The 21,450-nt window shown below is 37.9% G+C and overlaps 1 protein-coding gene across 4 annotated transcripts in view; it reads right to left on the reverse strand.

Moving 5' to 3' along the window:
* HTR4 (5-hydroxytryptamine receptor 4) overlaps nt 1-21,450 on the reverse strand; it is a 196,735-nt gene that overhangs the window by 98,719 nt on the left and 76,566 nt on the right. For all 4 annotated transcript variants that reach the window (XM_064366497.1, XM_012455135.2, XM_064366498.1 and 1 more), the window contains exon 3: nt 1,172-1,297. In XM_064366497.1, the coding sequence (XP_064222567.1) occupies nt 1,172-1,297 (126 nt within the window). The remainder of the gene's footprint in view (nt 1-1,171; nt 1,298-21,450) is intronic.

The raw sequence follows: 21,450 nt of genomic DNA on the forward strand, positions 1-21,450 counted from the left end.
GGAAGAAGAAAAGAAGGGAGGAGGAAAGGGGAAAGAAAAAGTCACATGCTTGGCGTATTCTGTGAGATTCAATTTCCATTTCTGTAACAGGGCTGAGAAGACCCAGCATGGTCCAGCCTCTTCTGACTTCTCCAGACCTATCTTGTACCAAAAGCTCTTTTTTCCTCTCCTTTCTGGCCACCCTGCCCTAATCTGAGTTCCCCTGCACATACGGCTCCCTTTTGAGGGCCAACACAGATGCTCTTTCTTCCAACAGTTGCCTAGTTACATCCCACCCACCCATCAGTCCATGGTCGGGAATTCTCAGGAAACCCTCCCAAGGTATGCCCTGTGACTGTAGTCACAGTCCACCATTTCACACTAGCAGACTGGCTACTGTGCACCTCACATTTATAACACTGGTCAAAATTGCACTTTTACACTTTATTTGCATCATCATTAGACGTGTGGATGTCTTACTTAGAGAGAAACTACTTGATTATACCTTTTTATGGCCCAGAGGCTTTTGTCCCAGGCTATACACTAGAATGACCTGATGCATTTTAGTAAATACGGATGCTGAGATCTCACCCCAGATCATTCAGTTCAGGCACCCTGGGAGTTAACACCTCTCCCCTCAAAGATGGCCAGATAAAATACAGGATGCCTGATTAGATTTGAATTTTAACAATGAATAACTTTTTAAATATAACTACGTCCAAAATACTATGTGAGACACACTAGTACCACAGGATGACAGTTTTTTAAAATGCATCAGGTGCTTCTAATTGCAGCCAGGGTTGAGACTGACGAAGTAGAAGTGCAAAAAACACACATTTAATTTCTAGATCTGTCCCTTGTCAGCCACGTCTTCCTAAAACCATTGATAAAACAGGGAGGTTAGATTATATGTGCTCTCAAAAATTGTGTATATAATGATCACAACTATAAACACATTTGACAAAGAAAAAAATGACAGGATGGAAATCTACTGAAGTGTTTACACTGGTTGTATTAGAGTTGCAGGATTAATTGCAATCCCTTTTTCTCTTCTTTCATTCTAAAAATATAGTTCCCATAAATGTTTTCTTTCTTAATTACAAATTATAGTGGAAATGTTCACACCCAACTCTCCAGGGAGAGCTCAGAACTCCACCTATGTTTCCTCAAAAGGTTTTCTCCTGCTGCTCACCTGAGCTGCCGGTCCCAGCACACAGCTACCATCACCAGCAAGTTCCCCAAGATGGCCATCAGGATAACCGCCGAGAGAAACGTGAGCAACACGACCTTCTCCACTGACCCGAAACCCTCCTTGGAACTGAAACACACACATGAGTACAAAGAATTGAATGAAACTCTGGGACACAGGAAAGAAAATTCATCTTTTCATCATTGACCTTCAGAAAGATAACTTCACCATCAGCTGATGACACATCATGCATTTAGTATACACCAAAATCTGATCCTGCCACTTGACATGTTAACCTGGTTAGCTCCTACATAAGAGGAGTATGAGGCTTAGAGAGCTGAATTAACAAGCCTGGGATTGCAGTTATTTTCCATCCAAGAACTTGTGGCTTTCCTTCAGGGCACTTAGTTCAACTCACATTCAGACACATATGGTTGATTCCGTTTTGTGCACCTACTCAACTAGATTGCAAAAGTTGAGTGAATGAATGATAGTAACTTTGTAACTGCAGGAGCAGCCCAATCTGGTTCAACTTTGTGTATGAAATGGAGAGCTGCGTTTTAGTTGCCATGGAATCCCAGGTTGCAAGTTGAACTGACCAAGCCCAGATGAACCAAGCATGCAACCCCAGGGTGGACCCTAAGTGCTTGGAACAAGGCATGGGGACCAAATAAAGAAGTGGACATCTCATGGTGTGATCCATGATCCAATCATATAGAGCCCTAGCATCACCTTATGGCACAACCCAGTCAGATCATACCTCCTGGCATTACCTTATCACAAAGATCCCATCAGATCATGCCTTATTACCCTCTCCCTATAAAACCTGCCACATCTCCCAGCTCAGGGAGACAGATTTGAGCTCTGTCTCTTGCTTCTTTGTCAGTCAACTTATAATAAAGCCTTTCTTTTCTCAAAATCAGGGCCATAAGTATTGGCTTCTATGAACATCAGCAAGGATCCCACTGCTTGCTCAGTAACAACTTGAACCAGTTGTTACTTTGCCCAGTTACTTTGCCTGAATGCAAAGCCATCTTGTTACAGTGTCTCATTCCAGCCCATGCAGAAGCTTCTGGCTACAGGTAGGCTCTCCCAGAGAAAAAGATTGTGGGAGAGGTCTGATGGTTGTTCTTACATCAGTTCACCTGGACAAATTGAATTCAGATTCTGTGAAGATCGTTGGAAAGATAGCAACCAATAAATAAGCTCAGTGGTTCCTTTTACCACTCTGATCATTTCTTTTAGTGCTCACAATATGTCATTGTTTTCACAGTTCAAATTTGTGTTCTCGTCAATTTCAGCATCTGATTTAAGTCTACAAATGTCACCTTCCCCATGTAAACTCAGCATTTTGTTTTATTAACTTGAAAATGAAGATCCCTTTTCAATGAAAGCATGATATCTGCAGATTAATATTCAGAAGTTATAGGGATTTTAATAACTTTTATAGTATAATAAAATGTTCTTTGTTAATGAAGTTTCAAAGAATCTTAAAACTCCTAGACCAGGGGTGTTCAATCTTTTGGCTTCCGGGGTCCACATTGGAAGAAGAAGAATTGTCTTGGGCCACAGATAAAATACACTAATGATAGCTGATGAGCTAAAAAAAATTTTTTGCAAAAAGAAACTCATAATGTGTTAAGAAAGTTTATAAATTGTGTTGGGCTGCATTAAAAGCTGTCCTGGGCTGCTGCATGTGCCCCTACAGGCCATGGATTGAACAAATTTATCCTAGACCCAAACTCCACATTTGAATACAGGAAAACTGGGCCCAGACAGAAGAACTGACTTGTTACAGCATGTTAGTGGCTGGTCTAGGAGAGCTGCTTGTCCTGTGAGCCCACCATTGAGAACACAGGGTTCCAAAAATCAAGAATTCTCTGTCTTTCCTGAGCTCTTTTGACTGAAAATTAAGATGCATGCTCACTCCTAATGGCAGCAGCCTGCAAAGTCCTGGCTTTGGCGTTGTCCAGAACTTCTGTTAAGATGGCACAGAAGACAAGGTGCCAAAGGGATTGAGGAACCAGTCTGGTAGTGGTTGGAGAATGAGAAGGTCCCTCCATTCTGCTGAGAAGTGTTTTTATAGACAGATTGATTGTTTGTGATTGGGGTTTAGTTGAAAAGAAATTCCAGATATGCTTATCTCAATCACTCTTGCACACTTAAGTTCTAACTATCAACAGCACAAACATTAGATAGGGAAGATTTAATTCAATGAGGAAAATTGTATACTTAGAAAAAAGACCTTAATAGGCTGATGTGGCTACCAAAAACTCATTTGATCTTAGGTCATGTTAGTTGAGTTAAAGCACTAGCAAAGGAGGTGATGGTGGTTCTCTTTCCTGTCCTTCTCAGAGACTGACTCACAGCCCCTCTGAAACTCGTCTCCTCCACCCGCAGCGCCTCTGTATTTGAGGTGCCTTCTTCCTGGAATGTTTCTTCAGTGACTGACTTCTTCTTGTCATTCAGATCTCAGATTAATTTAACCCCCACTTAATGTACCACAGCCAACAAACATTTTTCATTTTCTTTATAGCATTTACTGTTATCTGAAATGATTTGTTACTGATTGTTGTCTGTCCCCCAATTCCACAGATTGACTTTGGTTATCTTTTTCACTATAATCTCCAGTATCTGGCACAGTGTCTAGTCTAGAGTATGTATTATTATTTATTAATTTTGCATATGTAGACTATGCATTACATAATAAGTGCTCAATTACTTGCTGATTGAGTGAAACAGAGCTATATTGTGCTCATAATGGTAACATTTATTATTCAACATCTTCGAAGACTGGTTGAAAGTACAGAGATTTTACCTAGAGAAAAGAAGGTCCATGGATGAAATAAAAAAGCTATTTTTAACTACCTGAGGGCTGCCATTTTAAATAAGAGTAGATTTACATATTCATTCATTCAGTAATTTCTGAGCACCTACGCTGTGTTAGGCATTGTTGTATGTCCTAGAGAGACATCAATAGTCAAAACAGAGAGCAAAACAGACAATAAACAGATGCACAAGACAGTATGTAAGATGTCAGCTGATGATATACTCCATGGCAAAAAAAAAAATCTAGGAGGGTAAGGAGGACTGGATGGCCAGTGGGGGATTGCAGGCTGGCTATTTAATAAAGGATGTCAGAGAAAGCTCATTGATAAGGTCATCACAGGTTGTGAGGCTAACTAGGACCAGTGGGTGGGTTTTAAGCAGTGGTTCACAGCCTTAGCTACATATTTAAGTTACCTGAGGAGCCTTAAAAAATGCTGATTCTGGGAATCCACCCTCAAAGGTGCCGATTTAATTGGTCTGGATTGCAGCTTGGATGAAGGAATTTTTAAAAGCTCCCAAGTGACTCTGATGTGCAGTGAAGGATTAGAGTTACTGACAGAGGGAGGCAAGATTTAGTACTAGATAATAAGAGCCTTCTAACAACTAAAGATGATCTGCAATAGCTTCCTGGTGTTGTTTTGTGCTCCCTGGCACAGAAAGTGTTTAAGTGCCATCATACCTGAATGGCAATGAGATACTAATTTGCACTCATTAGGCTGGCAGTTATAAAAAACAAAACAACAAACAAAAAATAAAAAGTGTCAGTGTGAATGTGGGGAAATTGAAACACGTGTGGATTGCCGGTGGGAATGTAAAATGATACAGCCATTGTGGAAAAACAAGTTTGATGGTTTCTCTAAAGGTTAAATATAGAATGCCTATGTGATCCCACAATTGAATCCCAGGCGTACACCCAAAAGAACTGAAAGCAGGGATACAAACAGACACTTGTATACCAATGTCTATAGCAGCATTATTCACAATAGCCCAAAGGTGAACACAGCTCAAGTTTCCACTAACAGATAAGCGAATAAATAGAATGTGGCATACACATACTAGAAAATGTTATTTCTCTATAAAAAGAAATGAAGTTTTCATACATGCTACCACATGGATGAACCTTACAAATAAATGAAACAAATAAATAAGCAAAATAAACCACACACAAAAGGAAAAATATTGTGATTCCACTTACACGAGGATTCTAGATCGGCAAATTCGTGGGGAAAGAAAATAGAAAATTATCAGGGAGGGACTGGGAACTCAGGGGAATGGGGAGGTATTATTTAAAAAGTATAGAGTGTTTGAAATGATTTAAAAAATTCTGGAAGTAGAGAGTAGTAATCGTTGCACACCACTGTGAATGTTCTTTTTTAGCTTTTATTTTAGGTTCAGGGGTACATGTGCAGGTTTGATATACAGGAGGTGTGGTGTACAGATTGTTTCATCACTATGTAATAAGCATAGTTTGATAGGTAGTGATCCTCACTCTCCTCCTACCTTCCACCCTCAAGTAGCTTCCAGTGTCTGTTGTTCCCTTCTTTGTGTCCATCATGTACTCAGTGTTTAGCTCCCACTTGTAAGTGATAACATGCTGTGTTTGATTTTCTGTTCCTCTGTTAATTTTCTTAGGATAATGGCCTCCAGCTCCATCGATGTTGCTGCAAAGTATATGATCTCATTCTCTTTGGGGACTTAATATCACTAAATTATATGCTTAAAATGCATATTTTATATATTAATAAATTGTGTTACTTATATTTTAGCATGATATAAAAAAGAATTCCTGGATGACCACATATCAAGATACTGTACAAGGCTCCTGTATTGGAGGCAGGCTGGCCTGGCTGTTTTAGGTCGCTTTTTTGTTTATAATCTATGATTTAAACATATCCTTAGAATATGAATTATCCATCAACCCCACCACCACCATTAGAATCATCTCTCTTGTACTGTCTTTCCTCTTGTAAAAGAAGGAAACAGATTCAGAGCCTCTGTGATGAACATCTCTGGCTCCAGTGAGGGTACATTTTGAATCAAGTGGGAAAGTCTGAGTTAGAGAGCACCAAGTTCAATATAATGGTCTGTTTGTGGCATGCCAATTAGGAGCTAGAAATAGCTTCACTTTAAAGTAGGAGTGACAAGTAAAATTTAAGCATAGAAGAAGCTTTTTTAATTAGGCAGAACTGTCCATTGAATTAAAAGTAAGTCCAGTAATGACAATTAAAATAAATTCAAAACCACTTCTGTGAAATTCATGTTAGGTCCTTGGGTTGCCTCTGACACCCTCAAGGAATCCTATCAGCCACAACTGGATAGTTCTCATCTGGCTGAAGAGCTGCCACTCCACTAAATTGGTTCTTTGACAGCTATTCTTATGAGAAATTTTACTTTATCTTCTTTTTTGCTTTCTCAGTGATCTTTTGATCCATTAGTAAACTCCACAAACTTGTGGGCCGTGTTTGCCATTTTCTCTGCTCTTAATGAAAGAAAGTATAAAGACACAAATTCTGGGTAAATTTCCACATAGGTTAGTATATGTGAAAATGGACTCTGAATGATAAAGTATGATAAATAAGTGATTATTGCTATTAACAGTGATAGTTATACAGAGAAAATAGCAAAGGAAATCTTAGGTTATACTTTGTCTCACACACACACACATACACATACACACGCACACACACTGCCTTATACTTTCTGGACAATCGAGAATGTTTTTGTTATTTTTTGTGGGCTTTTTTGCACTGGTTTTGTTCATAAACAGCTGTTTGACTTCAAAAAATTCACTTGACTTTTCCAATCCTCAGTTCTTCATGGATCAATTGAGAAAGTTAGTTTAAATTTCTCATTCATCAAATATGTGTTGAGTGCCAACTATAGACCAAGCACTGTTCTGAGTACTAGATTCAATAGTAAAGAAAATGGACAAAGCCCTGACCTCATGGCGTTCACAGTATGGATGGAAACAGACATAAGCAAATGCATAATTAAAGAAATAAATATAGTTTGTGATCAGGGCTTCAGAGTTGCATTTCCCAAATTTTAATGTTCATAGTAATCCACTGAGGAGCTTGGTAAAATGCAGATTCTGACTTTTTTTAGGTCTGAGGCAGGGTCTGGGATTCTGCATTTCTCACAAGCCCCTAAGCATTGCTGATGCTGCTGGTTCCTAAGTCACAAGTGGAATAGCAAAGTATAAAAGGTATAAACATGATATTATGATAGAGAACACGCTGAGTTAAAGGGAAATGTTAGGTAGTTGGGGAACACTGCAGGTGACATTCAGCTGAGTTCTGATGTATGCAGATAATTTGGGAGTCAGGGCAACCAAGAGAAGTACATTGCATTCGAAGGGAAGAGCAAGTGCAAAGGCCCTGAGGCAGGAAAGACTTTTCATGTTCATTATCCCAGTAGAATGAGCAAGGGATTAAGCATCTGAGATGAGCTCAGGAAAGTAGTCAGAAGCCAGACCCTGAGGGTTTTATTGTGCTCTGGGGGGAAGGTTATGTTCTACTGGAAGATAAATGAGAAGACACAGAAGTGATGTAAACAGAGTAATGACATGGGGAGTGAAAATATGCCAGGGGTTCCTGCAGGAGTCCAGGTAAAAGAAGATGGTGGGTAAAAGTAGCATGGTCGCTGGGGAGATGGAGATACGTGCGTGGATTAAAGGTTTATTTGGGGAGTAAAGAGATGGATAAGAAAAATAGATTCCATGAGTGGGTGGGAAGAAGTACAAATAAAAGCCATATTTCAGAATTGCATATCTGAGTAAATGTTAGTACAGTTTAATGAGATGGGTGAAACACAGTAAGTGTGAGATACCTATAAGACATTCAAGTGAAGACATCAAGTAGGCAATTGGATGTGTGTGTGTCTGGAGCTCAGAAGGGATGACTGGGCAGGAGATACATACTTGGAATTGCCAGCACTTCTACAGGATTTAGAGAACTGAAGAGGGATGTGATTACCCACGAAGAGGGTCAGGGTCTTGAAGAATGGCAATACTGAGACGTGCAGTAGAGAAGGTAGAACCAGTAGAGGAGATGGAGAAAGACTATCCAGGATGATCTGGGAACATCAAATGACAGTGGTATTTTGGAAGCCAAGAGGAATATATATATATACACACATACAAGATCAAATTCAATATATATACATACATATATTCACGTATACATACATATGTATATATATATATACACACACACAAGATCAAATTCAATATTGGTCAATACTAGAAGTATAGTTTCCAATATTGATCAAAATTCAATATTGGAAGGACAGTTTCCACTGAATGCATATTACTTTTACATCATGGTAAAGTAAAAAATTCTTAAGTCAAACTATCACATCGGAGACCATCTATAATTATATGTGTGTACTTTATTCATTATCTTTATTACCTTTGTGTGTGTCTGTGTATGTGTGTGTGTATGTGTGTATATATGTATATATAGACAAGAATATATACATATTCTTGATACTTCCCTGGAACTACAGCAAGACCGCTACTGAGAATGACAGGAAGCAAGGACGCAGGGAAACTAGAGTACATTTTCTTTTTATCTTTTTATGTATCAAACTCTGCAATAAAATTATGTTAGACCAGAGGGCGCCACCATTGCACCAATGATCTCTGTAGCAAGTGCCTCCTCTCCCACCTGTGAGGAGTGTCAGGTACACAAGAAACATTCTTGAAAATTCACACAGCATATCATCAAAAGATCCCATTACTGCCTATCCAAGTATGTTTGTCACCATCCTACCCAGCACTGCACAATCTTTTGTAAAGGAATTACATTTAAATTAGAGAAAATAATGTTTCATTTTCTTACCAATCGACAGTTAGAAGAGTACAAGGGCATTCTGACTTAAAAGAGAGCCTGCCTAAAATTGAATTTTTTTTCTAGAATTTTATTAACCTTAAATGTAAGGTCCCTGGTGGTTTCTATACTGATAAAAGATTGAATATTAACCAAGAGGACCTTAACGTTCCACTCAGCTTGACTAAACTTTAGATCGCCTTCCTCTTGACTCCAGGCTCTGAACTCCCTTTTCTTAGAGCATTTACTTTAGAAAATTTGTAATTGCAAATTCTTTCTCTAATGCCTTGAGATGTAAATGAAAGACACTCACCATTTTTACAAGCCAGGACTGATATTCTCAAGAACGTGGGAGTCATCCCTTTTAAAGGAAATCTTCAAAAAATATAGTGCTCTTATCTCTTATCTCTCAGTCTTCAGGAGACTAATTTAAGGGGACACCTTGTTTCAAGTTGTAAAACTATCTCTTGTCATAAAGATAGGAGAAAGTTTACCTTTCCTTTGGGTAAGGCTAATTAGATAACACATTAGGTAATCCCTTCCCCAGACTCCAGTTCTTAAAAACTCTCCTACCCTTTGTTTTAGTGAAGTTGAGATCAGATTGCACTATGGTCTGTCGCTATTGCCATAGCCTTGGAAAAGAAAAAGTCATCTTTACCTGCTTAACTTCATCCAGCGCAATTTTTGTTTTGACAGTATGCATCATTTATTACAAGTACAGATGCTCCTAGACTTACGATGGGGTTATCTTCCAGTAAACCCATTGTAAATTGAAAATATTTTAAGTGGAAAATGCATTTAATACACCTAACCTACAGGACATCGTAACAGCCTAGCCTATCTTAAATGTGTTCAGAAAGCTTACATGGGCCTAGAGTTGGGCAAAGTCATCTGGCAGCAGACTACTCTAGAGTATAGGTTGTTTACCTTCATGATCACCTGACTGATTGAGAGCTGTAGCTCACTGCTGCTGCCAGACATGGTAAGATGGTATTACACAGCATATTGCTATCCTGGGAAAAGATCAAAATTCAATATTGGAAGTATGGTTTCCACGGAATGCATATTGCTTTTACACCATGGTAAAGTAAAAAAATTCTTAAGTCAAACCATCATGTCGGGGACCATCTGTAATTATATGTGTGTACTTTCTTTATTACCTTTATTACTGACCATCAACAAAATCAGAGTTTAATACAGAGGAGAGTTAAAGTCAGATAATAATCGTGTTGCTAATATGACTTATGTAAATTACTTTTTCAAATACCTCTTTATTTAAAATGGAAACAATAGAATCTATGAACATGTTGTTTTTCCTTATAACAAGTAACCTGAGCTATACTATGTAACCATTTTAAAGTATGTATCATTTCCTTTAAATATATGCACTCTTTCCCCCAGGATTCTTGAGAGACTAAACATAGAAATGGACAATGGCCAGACCACGTGTAACAATAAAACTCCAATGGACAACCTCTGGCAGCCAGCCCAGAATAATCAACACTTGTTCAAGGACTGCAAGCTAGCTTCCCCCTTTTTTAACCCTCCTACCTGCTTCCAACTCAAGACTAACGACAGAATGCCAAATATGCTGCTCCCAAAGCAATTACGTAAGATGCCCCACTGCTTGTTAATGCACCTGCTGTTTCATTGTGCCAACAACCTCCAATCCGAGGATACTAGAAGTCTTCTTTTCCCTGCTTCTAAAGCTTTTTTATTCCCCTGCCTGTCTTTAAGAAGTTGCTAAATTCCAAGGATGGTGGCTGATCCTCTTGCTTTATCATGCTCTGAATAAACTGCTTCTGTTTGTTCTCATCTGTGTGGTCTTCATATTTTTCCACCTTCTAGATGACACTTATTTGAAATCCTGTATTTTTGAATTAGGTAGAAATCCTTTCTGAAGGAGAAAATATTTCTTATGATTTGGCTTATATTACTTTGGGTTCTTAAAGTAAGTTTTCAGGTCTCCCAGTAAATGTTTTTTCTTTTTCTTTTTCTTTTTCTTTTTTTTTTTTTTTTGAGGAGGATTAAATAAGATAGTTTGAATAGTATTGTTCCATAATATGAAGTATCAGAGGAGTGGTGCTTCAAAATCACCAGCAAACGCTAGGATCATCTGGAGGGCTTGGCTAAAACACAGGCTGCTTAACCCACCCACAGTTTCTAATTTAGTGCATCTGGGGTGAAAAACAAAATTTTGCGTTTTTAGCAATTTCCTAGGTAATGCTAATGTTGATGCTGATCTTGGGACAATACTTTGAGGATCACTGACCTGGAATCTCATAAGGGATGCCCTTAATCCTAACCTTCATTCTGCCTTTGCAAATTCCTTTCTTCTGCTCCTCACTTTGAAATGTCTTCCTTGGTAGTGGGTTGATTTTGACATTGATGTACTGAGTACCTACCATATGGCAAACAATGCACCTGGAAGACTTTTCATGTTGACTAATTCAGTCTTCACAATTACCATGTAATGTAATATCATATATAATAATGCCTCTTTTTCAAAAGAGGCTGCAGCTCAGCATGGTTAAGAGATGTAATATTTTGTAACTATTAAGTGGTGAAACTGGCATTTAAACTCATGCATTTTGATTGCAAGTCCAGTTCATTTCCTTTAAAAAACACATGCTAAAGTTCTGCTCTTTGTCTAGAAACTTAAGACTCAAAATACTGATGGTGACTGCTTAATGTGCCTTGTAAAATGTGCTGGCTGTAGAAAATGGTAAGAGAAAAAAGGAATAAACCTTATAGAATGGAAATTATGTATAACGGAGTTTTTATGTAATTCTAAAATAATTCTGTTTGTTTTTTTGAAAACCATATAGACAAGGACAGCAGCACAGAGAGGTTGTTGGTGCACAGCTGGTGAAGTTTAGGGAGTTTTGAACTGCAAACATGCAAAGTAAAATTCTTGAGGCAAACTCTTAATAGACTTTTCAGGAACCTCAAATATCACACATAATGGGCAGGAAACAAACATCAAAGCCCAAAGAGGATCTGTCTGTATAGAGTATAATAGAGCTAAAAGCTGTAAAGAATACAAAGGATTTCAGGATGAAAGTTTTCTGAGGCCATTTCTGAATGTAAAGCCAAGGCAGAACAGATAGACAAGGTGAGATCTACATCTGGGGAGTTTCCCACTGCTTCACAGCATGTTAACCACCAAGGATTCCATTTTTCTTGGGAATGAAATGCCAAATAACAGTGCTAGTAAATTAGACCTCAGAGGTAGTCTCTCTTTAAGAAAACCCATTTTCCAAAAGTGGAACTGAGCAAACAATTACAGAGATAGATTTCTTTTCTTTACAGTATCATTTTTTCTTTATAAGTGCACAGTACAGGATCTCTGGTTTGTGCTGAAAACATCTCTTTACACACAATTGTTCAGGAATACACTCACCAGGCACAGAAATGTCTTCCTTTGGGAAAACACATGACACATTTTCAGCATTTGGCTGATCGTTTCCTCGAAATTATTCCTGTGATTATGAGAAATTCAACACACGGAAAAAAATGTGGACCACATATGCCCTCTCCACTTTGGTCAGTCATTTACCCCAAGCATAAGCACTCAAGGAAAAGTGGAATTTCCCATACTCTGATAGTAACCTGCTCTCCATTCCTTCGCAACTGCTGCCTCTGTCACTGGGCCCAATTGCCAATGGATAGAACTCTGCATATTTTACCAGGATCTTGGTTTGCTGTTGCAAAGTACTACTACAAAGTTTCTCTTCTCACTTCTGCTTCTAACAATGCAAAAAAATCCTTTTCCCCAAGGAGAGATGAAACAGCTTAATTTTATGCTATTGCAGGAGTAGTCAAACAATGGCCAGTGGGCCAAATCCAGCCCATTGTCTGTTTTTATAAATAAAGTTCTAGCAAAACGCAGCCACACTCAATCATTTATGTAGTTCCTCTGGCTGAGTTTACACTACAAAAGTAAAGATGAATAATTATGGCAGAGATTGCATGGCCCGAAGACCATGCAATCTCTGTCATAAAGAGACCATTTATGAAAGGATCAAAAAGAAAGAGACCCTTTCATAAAGGGTCTCTTTATGACCCTTTATGAAAAGTCTCACGGCCCTTGCTCCTTTGTGACCAGAGATGTTTAAAGAAGAACAAGGCATAGGGACACAAAGACCTATAAGAGCCTAAAAAGAGCCTATTTACTGGGAGTCATTCATTCCTCTGGATTCTCTCACTAAGGGGAAAGCAACACCATTCCTGTTCACCACGGCAGAAACTGAGCATCTTGCTAATTTTTAATACTCCTTTACCTACGTCATTATCTACTTTAAGAATCTCTTAAATCCCTTCACTTCTCTCCAATCTGCTGTCAATGCCCTAGGAGAGGCCTTCCTTCCATCTTTGCCTAGCCTATCACAACCACTTTTATCCCACTGACTACTCTGTCTTTGTCTTCAGTTCTTAATCTATTAAACAGCTTAAATTGAACATGTTAAAAATTGAACTATTGATTTCCCTAACCTCAAACCTGCTTCCCATCTGAATACATAACAAATCTAGTTTTCCAGTTGCCCAGGTTAAAAATTTGGAAGCCATTCTTAACAATCCTCTGTCTCTTCTACCTCCAATACATCAGCAAATCCTGTTAGCTCTACCTTTGTCATGTTTCCTGATCCCAACCCTTTACCAGCCTCTCACTGTTATGCCATTCTAGTTTCAACTACATCATGCTTCACTGGGTAGCTGCAGAGGCCTCTCAACTGGTGTCCCTGCTTCCATCCTTTCTCACTTACAATCCACTCTTCATCCTCTAGACAGAATGAGCTTTGTAAACTATTGGGATTGGAACATATCACTTCCATACTCACTGCCCTTAAGATGGCTTGTCATCCCACTAAGAGTAACATCCAGAGCCCTCACCATGACCTACGTGAATTTACAAAGCTGGCCACTGGCTGCTTCCATTATCTCAACTCTCACCGCTCTCTCCCTTTTCCGGGTTTTTCCCACCAAGGAGACTTCCTGACTTCCACATTGTTCCCAGATGATGCCAATTATGCATCTACCTCCACCATCCACCTCTCACCTGATGCTGCCTCCATATGGATCTCTCCATCCCAAGTGACCAGAGAAGCTCATCCTTTACTTCATTCAGGTGTCTGCTCATATTCATCTCTTCAGAAAAGACTTATTTAAAAAAGAACCTCCCATCACTCTCTGTTCTCTTGACTTGCATTACTGATTTTCACAGCTGTTGTCTTTTATGCTCCCACACACACTAGAATAACTTGAATGTAAGATCACTGAAAGCAAGAACTTAGTCTGTTATGTTTACTGCAGTATTTTCTAGCACCTTTTAGATACTGTTTTATAGTACCTAGCACATAGTAGTGCTGTGAAAGTACAGTTGGTCCTCTGTTTGTGGTTCCATATCCATAGATTAAACCAACTGTGAATCATAAATATTCTTTAAAAAATAGGGCCTGAATTGAACATCTACAGACTTTTTTCTTGTCATTATTACATAAACAATACCATAAAAATACCATTTACATAGTATTTACCATTGCATTAGGTGTTGTTAAAGTATATGAGAGGATATGCTTAAGTTAAATGCAAATACTACACTATTCTATATCAGGGACTTGAGCATCCTTGGATTTTGGTACCCCAGAGAGATCCTGAAACCAATCCCCTATGGATACCAAGGGATAAATGTATCTGTGGAACGAATTACTGAATAAATGAATTAGCTCTTAACTAATTAAGAGCTACTTCTTAATTAGTTATTCTGCCCCGACAATTACTCTTTCCCAACATTCTCAACACTGAAGTTACAATGTTCTTTCCCAAAAGGAATTAATTAATTTCTCCCTCTTATTCAAAATCCTGTAATGTCTTCCCATTGCAATTTTGATAAAATAGCAAATCTTGACCTGGTTTAAACTGGTGCCTACTTACCTCTCTAGCTTTATTTCTGACATTGTTCCATAACCAACACTAAATGGAGAAGTACCCAAATTCCCAATCAGTGAGATGAGAAACACTTGTTAAACTCCTTTCTCTCCTTCCCCTTCTCTACCTGGCAAGCTCTCCCATGTCCTTCAGCACTTGGCGTAACCTCTTATTGTCTGGGAAGCCATCCTGACCTCAATATTGTCCCTGTCATATATACTTCAATTGTACCCTACAATTACATATCATAGCTTTTATCACCATATATCTAATTATTATTTAAAGATTTGTGCCTCCCAACCACACTATCTTACTGATTTTGGTATCCACAGTACTTAGCACAACAAATACATGTTAGACAAGTAAAAAGATATACAAGGTAGGCTTCACTTGAAATAATTTTAAAGTAGTAATCAACATAAAGGGATTTTTCCCCCTTATTCAGCTCAATAGTTTCACTAATTCTGTGTCTAAACCACTCCCCCAGAGAAGTGCATTTGGGCCACCAATCCTCTCTTTGAGTTACAAGTTATAGCTGTTAACATAATACACAAACCTCTAAAGAGTCAACTAGTTTCTCCAGAGAATAGCAGGAGTGTTTCCCACATTGTACTCTGTAGGCTAATAATACTTTTAAGTCCATTTTCTAGTCACCTTCTGGGCACTGCAGTTGTTAAAAAGATTTATAAATGTAAAACACACTATTGTTTGGCATGTATTGTGCGCTCTCTGAATCCTAGCTATTAATATTCATCTTTTCTATTCATTTCAAGCAGACAAAAATGACATTGACATTGGTCCTGGTCCTCTAGCTCACAATGTAGCAAGAAACTCAGCCTGATCAATGACTGATCATTATGACAGCATGTTGTAATTTCAACAGCTGGGGGTTGTTGAAATGACAAGTATAAATAGCGGCCAGAGAAAAGAGGTAATGAGTAAGAATGTACTGGAGTTTTTCCAGACATAACTGGTAGAAAACAAAATTTAATTATAGCAATAAAGAAATATAGAAATAAAGCTGCTGAAAGTTCATAGGAGTGGAGATGGAGTTTAGAAAGTGGTAAACACTTTTCTAAAGTGTGGGGGGTAAGAATTTGGGAGCTTTTGGAGCTGGCATAATCATAAGAGAAGCAGAGAGTATCCAATATCTTGATGGGGCATAAGGATTTTGAAGAGAAAGGCTCTACATCTATTCCACACCTATACACTCACACCTACACACTCTACCATGTACCCAATATATAAGAGAAGATGAGAGAGTGATGGAGATGGGAGAGACAGGTGGAGAACAATGGTGGGATTGCCCAAGGATAGACAGATTGAAGTTCAGATTCCCTACCTGGATTAGACCCTCCACCCACTATTTCTCCCCTGCACCTGGTTACTAGTCATCCCTAGAGCCAAAGACAGAATCATGTAAAGTAGGCTCATTTAGAAATGCTTGCTGTGGTATCCCAACATGGCAAACCTAAGAATTGTATTGTGGTACCACATAAATGCATATCTAGATGATGCTTGTGACAAATGTTAAAAAACCCTAAAAACATTTATGCTCCAAAAATTCCAAAAGAAATAAATCATTAGAGCTCTTTATAAATATTTCTGTACATTATTACTCACAACCATGTTGTTCATAACTGGAAAACATGAAATATCTAAGTGTCTATATTTGGGTATCAGTTACATAAACAATTTTTTAATACGCAGCCATTGAAATCCAGGTTTAAAATATTTAATAGCAGGGGACATTTCTTAGAAATACCATCCAAAGTTAAAAGTGGGTATAACACAGTAAAGCACACACTCAATTCTTACAAAAATATATATATTTTTATATGGGCCCAGATACTAGAGTGAAAGATTAACTTGTGACCTTTTTTTTTTTTTTTTTTGAGACGGAGTTTCGCTCTTGTTACCCAGGCTGGAGTGCAATGGCGCGATCTCGGCTCACCGCAACCTCCGCCTCCTGGGTTCAGGCAATTCTCCTGCCTCAGCCTCCCGAGTAGCTGGGATTACAGGCACGCGCCACCATGCCCAGCTAATTTTTTGTATTTTTAGTAGAGACGGGGTTTCACCATGTTGACCAGGATGGTCTCGATCTCTTGACCTCGTGATCCACCCGCCTCGGCCTCCCAAAGTGCTGGGATTACAGGCGTGAGCCACCGCGCCCGGCCCAACTTGTGACCTTTTTTAAAAAAAATTCCAAAAATACTAGAAGAAATGAGTATTCATTCCTCCACCTTCTTCCTCTATCTCCAGAAAATAACTAAGATTTGCACAACTACAAGGTGTGAAGCTTGACAGGGAAACAACAGAACCTCCTGCCTTCGAGGAATCTGTAGAGGTGGTGGTGACCAGCATGAAGTGAAAAACAAAAGGTCCAGCTTAATCCAGAAAGAGGAAGAGGTCCACAAAATGTCTGAAATTGAATTTACCGTTGAGACCCAGCTTGAAGAACTCACAGAAAAGTTAAATAATTTAGAGATTAAAAGAAATGTGGCATTTCATACATCTGAATATTGTAGAGTAAAACTGAAATGCAAATCTGGTATATGTGTGTGATATACATACACATATATCCTTACATATACAAACATATATATGTACAGGTAAATGATATATACATGCTAATATTCATATGTATAACATACCTATATTTATTACATATGACTCCATATATTAATATTGTCTACAACCAAAATGGTTATCTCTAGGTGACATTAATCTAAAAAAATTTGAATTATTTTTTCATACTTTTTTCCCAGTATTTCCCATCAAATATGTTTACATTGCTAATGCACGAAAGATGTTTTTTTTCAAAATGCATTGCCTATGTCTGGCTTTACTCATAAAACTGCATTGATAATTACATGAAATCTGCATGTATTGTTCCTCTAACCAGTTATTAAACTTACTAATTGGTGCACTTCATTTTAAGAAGTTTTTAATTGCAAATGTAGCTATAAACTGGTGCTCTGCATAATGGAACAAATTTTCTTGTTTTTTGCCCATCCACCTGAAGCTTTTACAAAGAAAGAATAAGAATTTTCTTTTTAACAAAATCTCCTCCCTTTTTGTAGATGTTTTGGAGCTTACAACTTTGTCCTAAATCTAACCACTTCTCATCATTGGTGTCACTAATATTATTGTAAGCCACTATTATCTCTAACTTACTTCTTACAAGTTTATTTCTTGCAATAAAATTTTGTCTTGATTTTCCAGCCCTTATGGCCTATGCGCTACACAAAAGCTGGAGTTATGTCTCTGAAATCAAAGGCAGACAATGTATATTTCCCACTGAAAATTATTTGATGGCTTCCCAGCTCATGCAGAATATCCCAAGTTTCTAGCATGACTTGGTAGAATATACCAGGATATAAGGAACCTGGTACCACCTGCCCCTTTAATCTCAATTTCTACCAGTTCTTATCCTGCCTCTGCTCCAGGCACAAGCACTTCCTCTGTATTTTTCCAATGTATCAAATGCACCCTGACCTGTGCATTCTTCCTGTAATTTTCACTTCCAAATATCCACTAAGTTCCCTTTTTGTCTTCACTTAGGTCTCTGCTCAAAGGTAGCCCCATTAAAGAGCACTTTTCTGATTATTCTAATGAATGTAGTATACTCTGTCATTCTCAGATTCACTATGCTACTGTATTTTTCCTGATGGTATTTCTCTAACATATTGTATGTTCCTTTCTTTTTTAGTGTCTATTAACTGTCTTCCCTGAATAGATAAGTGCCATAAAAGCAAAGGCTTTGTCCATTTTCTTGGCCTATAATAGATACTTAACAGATACAAGTTAAGCATTGAATGGTGCCATTGTAGACTATCTTGGAAATATGGTTGTATCACCTGCTACCATAACATGTGGTTATTCATCCACTTTACCCAAAGTACTGCCTTCAGATACTTCAATCATCTACTTGCAAATAAAATACTCTATCTTTTCCTCAAGACTTTAGATATGTTACATCCAATAGAGCTCACAAGTTTGTCCTCTCCGGTTCCATTATTTGTTTGTTTTGTTTTCAGAACTCAGTTGAATTGTCTTTATTTCAAAGTTAAGGGTTTTTGGCCACCCTCGTCCCCATTTTTTTGTTCTTTGATAACCATTATAAGATTCATTTTTTACACTGATTACTTTTAGTTTAGATTATCTTATCTCTTTAGAGAATTTTTTAAAAATATAAATATGTCTGGTAATTATCTATAAATCAATCGACTAACCAACCAATCAATATTTATTACTTATTTACCTTGCTTGGCCTTAGAACTATAGTTGACAGTGACCCACATATGGCCCCTGCCCTCATAGAGCATGTAGTAACAAATTATATACTGTAAAATCACTCTTTTTACAAATGTCCATGAGCTTAACTAAAGATGCAGACATTTATAAGTAGCCTGGAAAATATAACTTCAAACAGTGAGATACAAGTTCCACCCATCAGACTAAAAAAACATGAAATTTCTAATCTTTTGAATTGATGAGGATGTGCTGAAAGCATACTCTCAGGACTCGTTGTGAAAGGACACATTGGTAAAGCTTTCTGGATGCTAATTTGGCAGTATGTTTGAAATTTTTGAACACACATTTTCCACATATCTATTCTAGAGAAATGCCCCAACACTTGCTGAGGTGTCCAAAGATGCATGTAGAAGGTTATGTGTTGCTATATTTTTTTATAAAAATGAACACTTGGAAACAGTACAAATCTTCACAAATCTATAAGTGATTAATTAAATCATGGCACGTTGATACCCTTACAAATACTATGCAAGTCTTAAGAAGAATGAGAAGGGATTCATATACATAAACATAAAGTATACAGACATATATAAACAATGAAACCAGGGAAGTAGTTGTAGGGTCAAGACAGACAGAAGAAAAAGGGTTTTTTAATTAGAAGGAGATTTGACTTTCATCAGGAAGATATTAGATCAGCAGAAAGTTCAGTCATATGGTAATATTTTATGTCTTAAGTTGGGTAATGGGCACACAGGTGTTCTTTCATGTTTTTTTCCTCCGGACTTTTTGTTATATCCAAAATGGAGCTGGAGGCCATTATCCTCAGCAAACTAACACAGGAACAGAAAACCAAACATTTTATGTACTCATTTATAAGTGGGAACTGAACAATGAGAACACATGGACACAGGGAGGGGAGCAACACACACTGGGGCCTGTTGGGGGAACGGGGAGAAGGAGAGTATAAGGATAAATAGCTAATCCATGTGAGGCTTAATAACTATGTGATGGGTTGATAGGTGCAGCAAACCACCATGACACACGTTTACCTATGCATGTATCCCAGAACTTAAAATAACTTTTTAAATGACTTTTTAAATTAAAAAAAAAAACTTATTTTAAAATATATTTTGTGATTTTATTGTATATCTGTGTATCATATTTATTTATTATTTTATTGTACAGAAGCTGTGCTATAGTTACAGTCAAATAATATAATGTATCTAAGACACATGAGTAGATAAAAAATCAGAGATCAATATACGTAACATGACATCATAGGAGTTTGAATTAAATAAAAACTGAGAAGAAGAGGAAGATAGATATGCATATGTATGCATACATATGTACACATTTAATATAAGTAGATCCAGAGGTCATGGCCATGAGAATGCACATCCAATTGTTAGTCATAAATATTTTGGGCAGGGCATTGAAGATGATGGGAGACTTCTTCATTTGGAATATTACTAGAACGTTAAACTACATGAATTTGAATGCCTATGGATTACTTGTTTAACTGAAGAATAAGGAAAGACTTCTCCCTCACCTGTGAATCCCATATTTTGCACTCTGGTCAACTCACAAGACTTCTCACTTTGTACTAGAAGGATAATGTATTGTTCTTGACAAATAGGTCATACACAAGAATATTAATTTCTCCAAGCAGCTGGGTGTGAGCCCTGCTCCAAGCAGAAAAAAACAAACTCACTGACTCAAAAAGAGGCTTAGCAAAAAAATGTTAGGTTAGATATAGGCATATGTTTGTCCATTTGTTCATTCAACCATTCCTTCATCAACTCAAGCATATATAGATGAACTCATGATAGTCCACTGTATTGCAGGTACTGAGAAGAGGAAGCAGGCATAGTTCCTTCGCTCAGGGAGCTCAGAGGCTACTGAAGGAGACGGACATTAATCCAGTAACTGCATATAAGTAAAATTACAGCTATGGTGGATTTTATAAGGGGAAGTACACATGGTAGCATTGACCCTGGTGGAAGAACAGAAAACACTTTCTTGAGGAGATGATAATTGAGTTGCAACTTAAAGAGGAATAGAAGTTGACAGAAAAAAGGCAGAAAACATTGGAGACGGAGGTTGGAAGTGCACCCGTGAGAACTACATAACTTAGTCCAGCAACTGAAAATGACTAGATGAAGATGACTAGAGCACAGACAGTGAGGGAAGTCCCCATGTCAGATGCAGCCGGGAAGCGTCACATCAGGAGGGGGTTGGGAGTTGTGTTAAGTATTTAGGTATTATCATCAAGTCAGTGATTGTTTTAAGAAGGTTGGCACTGGGGGTGACATGATCGGATTTGCATTTTGGCCTGTCTGGAGTATAAATGATAAGGGACAACAGTATATTTTGTGTTTTGTGTGTGTGTGTGTGTGTGTGTGTTGTTGTTGTTGTTTTGTGTTTTGTTTAGGGTGGTCT

Source organism: Aotus nancymaae, unplaced genomic scaffold (assembly GCF_030222135.1).
Source record: "Aotus nancymaae isolate 86718 unplaced genomic scaffold, 86718_ANA_hifiasm-v0.15.2.pri h1tg000064l_1, whole genome shotgun sequence".
Lineage (NCBI taxonomy): Eukaryota > Metazoa > Chordata > Mammalia > Primates > Aotidae > Aotus > Aotus nancymaae.